This window comes from Oncorhynchus nerka, linkage group LG27, assembly GCF_034236695.1.
Source record: "Oncorhynchus nerka isolate Pitt River linkage group LG27, Oner_Uvic_2.0, whole genome shotgun sequence".
NCBI lineage: Eukaryota > Metazoa > Chordata > Actinopteri > Salmoniformes > Salmonidae > Oncorhynchus > Oncorhynchus nerka.
The window spans coordinates 88831877-88842899 of NC_088422.1; the positions used below are offsets into that span (position 1 = coordinate 88831877).

The window sequence follows — 11023 nt, forward strand, 5'->3', positions numbered from 1 at the left end:
TTTCCCATCAATTCCCATTATTAAAGTGGCTGGAGTTGGGTCAGTGTCAATGACAGTGTGTTGGCAGCAGCCACTCAATGTTAGTGATTGCTGTTTAACAGTCTGATGGCCTTGAGATAGAAGCTGTTTTTCAGTCTCTCGGTCCCAGCTTTGATGCACCTGTACTGACCTCGCCTTCTGGATGATAGCGGGGTGAACAGGCAGTGGTTCGGGTGGTTGATGTCCTTGATGATCTTTATGGCCTTCCTGTAACATCGGGTGGTGTAGGTGTCCTGGAGGGCAGGTAGTTTGCCCCGGTGATGCGTTGTGCAGACCTCACTACCCTCTGGAGAGCCTTACGGTTGAGGGCGGAGCAGTTGCCGTACCAGGCGGTGATACAGCCCGCCAGGATGCTCTCGATTGTGCATCTGTAGAAGTTTGTGAGTGCTTTTGGTGACAAGCCGAATTTCTTCAGCCTCCTGAGGTTGAAGAGGCGCTGCTGCGCCTTCTTCACGACGCTGTCAGTGTGAGTGGACCAATTCAGTTTGTCTGTGATGTGTATGCCGAGGAACTTAAAACTTGCTACCCTCTCCACTACTGATCCATCGATGTGGATAGGGGGTGTTCCCTCTGCTGTTTCCTGAAGTCCACAATCATCTCCTTAGTTTTGTTGACGTTGAGTGTGAGGTTATTTCCCTGACACCACACTCCGAGGGCCCTCACCTCCTCCCTGTAGGCCGTCTCGTCGTTGTTGGTAATCAAGCCTACCACTGTTGTGTCGTCCGCAAACTTGATGATTGAGTTGGAGGCGTGCATGGCCACGCAGTCGTGGGTGAACAGGGAGTACAGGAGAGGGCTCAGAACGCACCCTTGTGGGGCCCCGTGTTGAGGATCAGCGGGGAGGAGATGTTGTTGCCTACCCTCACCACCTGTGGGCGGCCCGTCAGGAAGTCCAGTACCCAGTTGCACAGGGCGGGGTCGAGACCCAGGGTCTCGAGCTTGATGACGAGCTTGGAGGGTACTATGGTATTGAATGCCGAGCTGTAGTCGATGAACAGCATTCTCACATAGGTATTCCTCTTGTCCAGGTGGGTTAGGGCAGTGTGCAGTGTGGTTGAGATTGCATCGTCTGTGGACCTATTTGGGCGGTAAGCAAATTGGAGTGGGTCTAGGGTGTCAGGTAGGGTGGAGGTGATATGGTCCTTGACTAGTCTCTCAAAGCACTTCATGATGACGGAAGTGAGTGCTACGGGCGGTAGTCGTTTAGCTCAGTTACCTTAGCTTTCTTGGGAACAGGAACAATGGTGGCCCTCTTGAAGCATGTGGGAACAGCAGACTGGTATAGGGATTGATTGAATATGTCCGTAAACACACCGGCCAGCTGGTCTGCGCATGCTCTGAGGGCGCGGCTGGGGATGCCGTCTGGGCCTGCAGCCTTGCGAGGGTTAACACGTTTAAATGTCTTACTCACCTCGGCTGCAGTGAAGGAGAGACCGCATGTTTTCGTTGCAGGCCGTGTCAGTGGCACTGTATTGTCCTCAAAGCGGGCAAAAAAGTGATTTAGTCTGTCTGGGAGCAAGACATCCTGGTCCGTGACTGGGCTGGGTTTCTTCTTGTAGTCCGTGATTGACTGTAGACCCTGCCACATGCCTCTTGTGTCTGAGCCATTGAATTGAGATTCCACTTTGTCTCTGTACTGACGCTTAGCTTGTTTAATAGCCTTGCGGAGGGAATAGCTGCATTGTTTATATTCGGACATATTACCAGACACCTTGCCCTGATTAAAAGCAGTGGTTCGCGCTTTCAGTTTCACGCGAATGCTGCCATCAATCCACGGTTTCTGGTTTGGGAATGTTTTTATCGTTGCTATGGGAACGACATCTTCGACGCACGTTCTAATGAACTCGCACACCGAATCAGCGTATTCGTCAATATTTCCATCTGACGCAATACGAAATACGCAATACGAAAGAAGGAGTAGGAATCACATCTCCTCCTGTATAGGTGTAGGGGTGGAACTGAGGCAGAAGGAGTAGGAATCACATCTCCTCCTGTATAGACGTAGGGGTGGAACTGAGGCAGAAGGAGTAGGAATCACATCTCCTCCTGTATAGACGTAGGGGTGGAACTGAGGCAGAAGGAGTAGGAATCACATCTCCTCCTGTATAGGTGTAGGGGTGGAACTGAGGCAGAAGGAGTAGGAATCACATCTCCTCCTGTATAGACGTAGGGGTGGAACTGAGGCAGAAGGAGTAGGAATCACATCTCCTCCTGTATAGACGTAGGGGTGGAACTGAGGCAGAAGGAGTAGGAATCACATCTCCTCCTGTATAGACGTAGGGGTGGAACTGAGGCAGAAGGAGTAGGAATCACATCTCCTCCTGTATAGACGTAGGGGTGGAACTGAGGCAGAAGGAGTAGGAATCAGGCAGAAGGAGTAGGAATCTCCTCCTGTATAGGTGTAGGGGTGGAACTGAGGCAGAAGGAGTAGGAATCACATCTCCTCCTGTATAGACGTAGGGGTGGAACTGAGGCAGAAGGAGTAGGAATCACATCTCCTCCTGTATAGGTGTAGGGGTGGAACTGAGGCAGAAGGAGTAGGAATCACATCTCCTCCTGTATAGACGTAGGGGTGGAACTGAGGCAGAAGGAGTAGGAATCACATCTCCTCCTGTAAAGCGGGCAAAAAAGTTAATTCATCTGCCTGGGAGCAAGACATCCTGGTCCGTGACTGGGCTGGGTTTCTTCTTGTAGTCCGTGATTGACTGTAGACACTGCCACATGCCTCTTGTGTCTGAGCCGTTGAATTGAGATTCTACTTTGTCTCTGTACTGACGCTTAGCTTGTTTGATAGCCTTGCGGAGGGAATAGCTGCACTGTTTGTATTCGGTCATGTTACCAGACACCTTGCCCTGATTAAAAGCAGTGGTTCGCGCTTTCAGTTTCACGCGAATGCTGCCATCAATCCACGGTTTCTGGTTAGGGAATGTTTTTATCGTTGCTATGAGAACGACATCTTCAACGCACGTTCTAATGAACTCGCACACCGAATCAGCGTATTCGTCAATATTGTTATCTGACGCAATACGAAACATATCCCAGTCCACGTGATGGAAGCAGTCTTGGAGTGTGGAGTCAGCTTGATCGGACCAGCGTTGGACAGACCTCAGCGTGGGAGCCTCTTGTTTAAGTTTCTGTCTGTAGGCAGGGATCAACAAAATGGAGTCGTGGTCAGCTTTTCCGAAAGGGGGGCGGGGCAAGGCCTTATATGCGTCGCGGAAGTTAGAGTAACAATGATCCAGGGTTTTACCACCCCTGGTTGCGCAATCGATATGCTGATAAAATTTAGGGAGTCTTGTTTTCAGATTAGCTTTGTTAAAATCCCCAGCTACAATGAATGCAGCCTCCGGATAAATGGTTTCCAGTTTGCAAAGAGTTAAATAAAGTTAGTTCAGAGCCATCGATGTGTCTGCTTGGGGGGGATATATACGGCTGTAATTATAATCGAAGAGAATTCTCTTGGTAGATAATGCGGTCTATATTTGATTGTGAGGAATTCTAAATCAGGTGAACAGAAGGATTTGAGTTCCTGTATGTTTCCTTCATCACACCATGTCTCGTTAGTCATGAGGCATACGCCCCCGCCACTCTTCTTACCAGAAAGATGTTTGTTTCTGTCGGCGCGATGCGTGGAGAAACCCGTTGGCTGCACCGCCCCGGATAGCGTCTCTCCAGGGAGCCATGTTTCCGTGAAGCAGAGAACGTTACAGTCTCTGATGTCCCTCTGGAATGCTACCCTTGCTCGGATTTCATCAACCTTGTTGTCAAGAGACTGGACATTGGCAAGAAGAATGCTAGGGAGTGGTGCACGATGTGCCCGTGTCCGGAGTCTGACCAAAAGACTGCTACGTTTCCCTCTTTTACGAAGTCGTTTTTTGGGGTCGCTGCCTGGAATCAATTCCGTTTGCCTGTTTGTAAGGCAGAACACAGGTTCCGCGTCGCGGAAAACATATTCTTGGTCGTACTGATGGTGAGTTGACTCTGATCTTATATTCAGTAGTTCTTCTCGACTGTATGTAATGAAACCTAAGATGACCTGGGGTACTAATGTAAGAAATAACACGTAAAAAAACAAAAAACTGCATAGTTTCCTAGGAACGCGAGGCGAGGCGGCCATCTCTGTCGGCGTAGGGGTGGAACTGAGGCAGAAGGAGTAGGAATCACATCTCCTCCTGTATAGGCGTAGGGGTGGAACTGAGGCAGAAGGAGTAGGAATCACATCTCCTCCTGTATAGACGTAGGGGTGGAACTGAGGCAGAAGGAGTAGGAATCACATCTCCTCCTGTATAGACGTAGGGGTGGAACTGAGGCAGAAGGAGTAGGAATCACTACTCCTCCTGTATAGACGTAGGGGTGGAACTGAGGCAGAAGGAGTAGGAATCACTACTCCTCCTGTATAGACGTAGGGGTGGAACTGAGGCAGAAGGAGTAGGAATCACTACTCCTCCTGTATAGACGTAGGGGTGGAACTGAGGCAGAAGGAGTAGGAATCACTACTCCTCCTGTATAGACGTAGGGGTGGAACTGAGGCAGAAGGAGTAGGAATCACATCTCCTCCTGTATAGACGTAGGGGTGGAACTGAGGCAGAAGGAGTAGGAATCACATCTCCTCCTGTATAGACGTAGGGGTGGAACTGAGGCAGAAGGAGTAGGAATCACATCTCCTCCTGTATAGACGTAGGGGTGGAACTGAGGCAGAAGGAGTAGGAATCACATATCCTCCTGTATAGACGTAGGGGTGGAACTGAGGCAGAAGGAGTAGGAATCACATATCCTCCTGTATAGACGTAGGGGTGGAACTGAGGCAGAAGGAGTAGGAATTGCATTTCCAAAATATTTTTTTTTTCAGTCAGTCATTCAACTAAGGTAGGTTTTGACTGTGGTATCATTTTGTAGTAATTTGTTTTAGAGTGTTATACATGTAATGTTTCTTGTTTTAATTCCACCACCGTAACAGGCGGACTCCGTGGCGTTCAACGTGTGGGACATCGGCGGTCCGGCCAACATGTCCACGGTCAACCAGTGTTTCTTCACGGACAAGGCCCTGTACGTAGTCATATGGAACCTAGCTCTGGGAGAGGAGGCTGTAGCCAGTCTACAGTCCTGGCTGCTTAACATTGAGGTGAGGCAGAAAACATGTTAGTCACACTTCAGTGCCATTTAGTTTCTTCTTTTTATTAAAGAAAGACATTCAAAACATGTTGACTTTAATTAGACAGTTGGAAATAGAGGGAGAGACAGGCTAGTGGGAGAACAGTAGGATTGAACCCTGGTCTGGTGGGGAGAAGTATATTCTACTGAATGGGAACAGAACTGCTCACCTGTTCATGATTATATTTTCAATTATACATTTTTTCAATTCCTTAAATGATTTGACCTGAATTGACTCCACTATATTTTCATGGCTACGACATCTGTCTGTCAATATTCTATACAAATAATTCATTTTATTTTATAGGTGTTATACAACAATGGTAAAAAGTATTTGAGAGAATAAAAGAGCCTCAATCGTATTTTTTCAAATGACTCTGACAGGGGATCACGTGACCCTTGAACGAGATGGCCGCATGAACTAAGAGCTCCGCACAAGTAGTTACCAATTCGTAATCTTACCTCCACTCCAAGTTCAAACTCATTTAGCTTTAGTAAGAAAAAGTCATGGCGGCTACAAAAGGCGACACTACAGGTGACATTTTTACCCGGACTCGAGTATTAGCGACGGAAAAAGCCTCCAAGAAGAAGCTTCAGAAAAAACTAGCGCCATTAGCCAGGAGCAAGAGAACCCGCTCCCCCACGAGGCACAACGAATGCCAACCTCGCACTCTGTCGAAGACATCCTTTCTGAGTTGAGATCCCAACGTACAGAACTAAACACCAAATTAGATGCCATTAACTCTCAGCTCAGTGCGATAGGGGGCAAGGTGACAATCCTGGAAAATGCTTTGCCTGACATCAACAACAAGATAACCATAAACGTGGGGCGCCTGGACGAGGCAGAAGGGCGAATCCTATCCATGGAAAACTTATTGACAGATGCCATGGAAACAATAGCATATGCTAAAAAGAAAATCGAGCATCTGGAAGAGAAAACAGAGGACCTGGAAAACAGGGGGCGAAGGAATAATTGTGTTCTATTCAATCTGGGCGAAAAATAAGAGGGAAACATGCCACTGATCCGCTACCTGCAAGACAAACTTCCCGAGTGGCTCCACATGTCCACCGACAGGCCCATAGAACTCACCGAGCACTGAGGCCCCCACCAGCAGCCAGACAACCACCGCGCCCAATCACCATACGTTTCCTGAGATTCACCGACAAGGAACGAGTCCTACAGGCGGCGAAAAACAACACCATCACAGTGGGAAACGCCAAACTCGCTTTACACCAGGACCTGTCAGCCGGAATACGCCGAAAGCGCCGAGAATTTGACGAAGTGAAGAAATACTCCATTGACCGAGGCATCTTCAGGGGATTCAAATACCCAAACGAGCTCAGGATTCTTCACCAAGGAGCCTTGCGACACTTCAAAACTCCCGAAGAGGCAAAACGTTTTTTGAAAGACAATCCTGGCCAATGAGAAACAGACCAATGACTAAATGCGATTAATGCCATTACTAAAGGAGGTAAGACGACATATAGCCGATATCCAGAGACCCACCCCCTAAATGTCATTATAGCCGTCCAATTTATATTTATTTTCCTTTAACTGAGAGGGATGGGCTGTATAGCCTAACCTAGGCCTACTAATGTTTCAGCCTACTTTTATTTCCCTGTTTGTGTCGAGTTGTTTGGGAACTCGGCTGGGGTGTTCAGAGATTATTATTTTATGTACACCATTTATTTTCCTTTTATGTGAACACAGCTGTAATTACTATCCACTTTTACCCAGCGATGACTTGCACTAAAGTTCGATTACTGCTCGATGACGATGACTAGTACCTTAAATCTATTGACATGGAACTGCCATGGTCTAGGGCATGCAATAAAACGGAAAAAGATACTATGTGCTCTAAAAAAGGAAAAAGCAGACATCGCGCTATTACAAGAGACACACCTCTGTGATGCTGAACATGCCAAACTCCGCAGAGCTTGGGAGGGACAGGTGTATTTCTCATCTTTCAAATCAAACAGTAGAGGCACAGCCATACTTATCCATAAAAATGTTCCATTCATAATTGACAAAAACATATCTGATCCAGAGGGGAGATTTATTTTGATAACTGGGTCACTAGATGGTCAACCAATTACTATATTAAACATATACGCCCCTAACACAGATACTCCTGCCTTCATGTCAAAAATTATAACCCTGTTCAATGAGCATTGTGTCTCCTTTGGCGTGGTGGCTGGAGATTTTAATTGTACCCTTAACCCAACCCTAGACAAATCATCTCAAGTCCCCACCACAAATCCTAGATCTGCAAAGATGTTGAACTCTCTTACTAAAGAGATGGGACTGATAGATATCTGGAGAGAGAATAGTAGCTCATCTATGGACTATACATACTACTCTAATGTCCATAACACCTACTCCCGTATAGATTACATTTTTATCCCAAAGAGTTTCATAAATTCAGCCACTTGTACAATCGGACCCATAGCACTTTCAGATCACGCCTTTGTCCACCTCCGCTTTGACCTCTGCAAAAACATCCCGAGGTCAAAGAGCTGGAAATTCAACACCTCCATGCTATCAAATGACGTGTTCCATACATTGGTAACTACATGGATAGACAACTACACACAAGACAATAAAGATTCTCCTGTTTCTCCGGCCACAATGTGGGACGCTGCTAAAGCCACACTAAGAGGTCATCTAATTGCATATGCTTCCTCTAAGAAAAAATCAATGGAAGCATACAGGCTAGATCTTGAGAGGGAGCTGGAATGCTGTGAAAAAATACATAAACAATCCCTAGACAGCACCTCCTGGAGTCATCTTAAAGCAGCCAAAGCCAAACTGAATTTGGACTATACTCAGGAGATAAAAAAAAAGTTTTCTTTACTAAACAGAAATACCATGAGTATAGCAATAGGCCCAGTAGATTGCTTGCTTACCAATTAAAAAAGGAGCAGTCAGAGCGTACAATCATGGCTATCCGAACAGCAGAGGACGAGGTCACATATGACCCAAAAAGATCAATTTAACTTTTCATGATTTTTACTGCAAACTATATACCTCTGAGAGAAAACACACGGAGGCAGAACTCCACTCTTTCCTAGAGGGAATCTCGCTACCTAAACTATCAGAGACCGACCAAGAAGATCTGAACTCCCCCTTCACTCCTGAGGAGATCCTGGAGGCAATTACCTCCATGCCACCTAATAAGTCCCCAGGCCCAGATGGATTCCCCAGAGAGTTCTACAAAGCTTTTTGGCCCCAGCTCAGCCCTATCTTCATGCCAATGCTGGAGGATTTTTGCAAAAACTGAGTTCTCCCAGACTCAATGCACACAGCTCGCATTACAGTGTTGCTAAAAAAGGACAAGGACCCCCTATCCTGCTCGTCCTTCCGGCCCATAAGCTTGTTGGATTTCGACTATAAAATAATTACCAAATTGCTCGCCAAAAGACTAAACACTCTTCTTCCCAAAATAATAAAAGCGGACCAAACTGGATTTATTAGAGACAGATACTCTTCTGATAACATTCGCCATCTTTTTGATATTATTGATCAAGTAAACGCACAGAAGACCCCTGTCCTGCTGGCTTCACTGGATGCTGAGAAGGCGTTTGACAGGATGGAGTGGAGCTTTCTGTTTTCAGTCTTAGAAAAGTTCAATATGGGCCGAAATGTTATTAAATGGTTCAAATCACTATACTCTCATCCAAATGCCATGGTGACTTCTAATGGACTGAACTCTGACAGATTCCCTCTGGAACGAGACAAGGGTGCTCGCTGTCCCCGCTGCTCTACTTGTTGGGGGCGGAGCCTCTGGCAGAGCTGATAAGGAGCAATCCAAGTATTATGGGTGTTTCTGCAGGTGGCCTGCAGCACAAGATTTCGCTTTACGCGGATGATGTCTTGCTCTACATATCCAACCCTGAGAAATCCCTCCCTCTCATTTTAGACACAATTGCTCAGTATGGCAAGTTTTCAGGTTATAAGATCAATTTGAACAAATCCACTGTCTGCCCTCTCAATATTACACTCACCAGCTCTATGAAGACACTTTTTCCTTTCCAATGGAAAACACAGGGGTTTCAATACCTCGGGATCTTCATAACACCAGATCTGAATAGCCTTTTTAAGGAAAATTATCTTCCACTCCTGGATCGAATCAAGAACGATCTCCAAACCTGGATCTCCCTCTCAATTAGCTTAGTAGGAAGAATTAATGTAATCCGTATGAACGTCCTCCCTAGACTGAACTACTTATTTCAGATGCTCCCATGCTATCTCCCAGTTTCCTTCTTCAAAACAACTAACCAAAGCATCACCAAATTTATATGGGGCAATAAAAAACCTAGGATCAAGTTTTCCACTTTATCAAAACCCGAATCTAAAGGTGGCCTTGCCCTTCCCTCCCTTCAATTGTACTACTGGTCTGCCCAAATCCGCAACATGCTAACATGGATCACAAACAGACAAGAGTCAACGTGGATTCAGATAGAAGCCCAATCCTGTGGTTCATTGCCCTTAAGCTCAATTATATTCATTAATAACTTTAGTGAAGTGGGCAACATAGCCAAAACCTTTGATTTACAGCACTCTACTAGTGTGGAGGGACTGTAAGAAATACCTGGGCATTTCCTCCCAAATATGTTCTCACTCGCCTATAGTAGGCAACCCAGACTTGCCAAAAGCCCTGAGGGATGCCAACTTTAATCTTTGGCATACTCTAGGAATCAGGACCTTTTCAGACCTATTTCGTCAGAAAACCACTACACTGAAATCCTTTCAAGAGCTCTGCAGTGAATTCGATGTGCCAAGATCCCATTTTTTAAAAATATCTTCAAATTAGACATGTAATTTCCTCATTTACCTCCAAGAGGAGGTTTAGAACTCAGTTGAATGAAGTTGAAACCCTTCTTGTCACAGCACAATCCATTAAAGGCTAAATATCTTACATCTATAGACTCCTTTCTGAGAAAGGAAGCTCCTCCTTTACTCCTTTGAAAATAATCTGGGAAAATGACCTTGGTCTGACTATTAGTGATGAGTTATGGGCGGAGGTTTGCGACAGGGTATACTGCTGCTCTACCAGTGTAAAAATGAAAGAATCTAATTACACATTTTTGGACAAATTTTATTATACTCCTTTGAGACTCCATAGAATGAAAACAGATATGTCTCCTAACTGTAAAAGATGTACCTCTGAAAGTGGAACCTATATGCATGTATTTTGGAGCTGTAGGGAGATTATACTAGAGGTACAGTTTGATATGACCCCGTGTATCTATCTTCTTAATGCCCAGCAGGACTTTGTTCTTGATCCTGACAGAGAAAATTGGCTTATGACTATTACATACTTTGCTAAGAAATGTATTCTTCTATTGTGGGCCTCTAATACCCCCCTACATTTAAAATGTGGATTGACCAGATTGTTGACTTTCTTCCTCTTGAAAAGCTCACTTATGACCTCCACAAGAGACAGCCCAAGTTTGATAGACTCTGGTCTCCACTATTCAACTATATTTCAAACTGGACAGAGTGAACGGGGTGACTAGGGAAATGCGCAGATACATTTTGTGTAAAGTACTGTAAAACCTAAAAATGAATTATTGTCCCGTCGTCTCAGCGAATTGCTTGAAATAACTGATAAGAACCTTGATAGTGCTGCTGCAAGTGGTATATGTTTTTTTTGTGTTTTTATTTTAATTTAGTTTTTGAGTATGTGTGCGTATGTGTGTGTATATGTATGTATGTATGTATGTATGTATGTATGTATGTATGTATATATATATATATATGTACCAAGGAAAATATATAGATTAAGAAAAATAAATGCTTTTATTTGACTATCATTCATTTTAATTGTAT

At 45.2% G+C, this 11023-nt stretch overlaps 1 protein-coding gene across 1 annotated transcript in view; it reads left to right on the top strand.

The window, feature by feature from the left end:
• Window positions 1–11023, top strand: part of lrrk1 (leucine-rich repeat kinase 1) — a 183119-nt gene that overhangs the window by 75725 nt on the left and 96371 nt on the right. The window contains exon 16 of the mRNA XM_065011179.1: window positions 4997–5161. Coding sequence (XP_064867251.1) covers window positions 4997–5161 — 165 coding nt within the window. The remainder of the gene's footprint in view (window positions 1–4996; window positions 5162–11023) is intronic.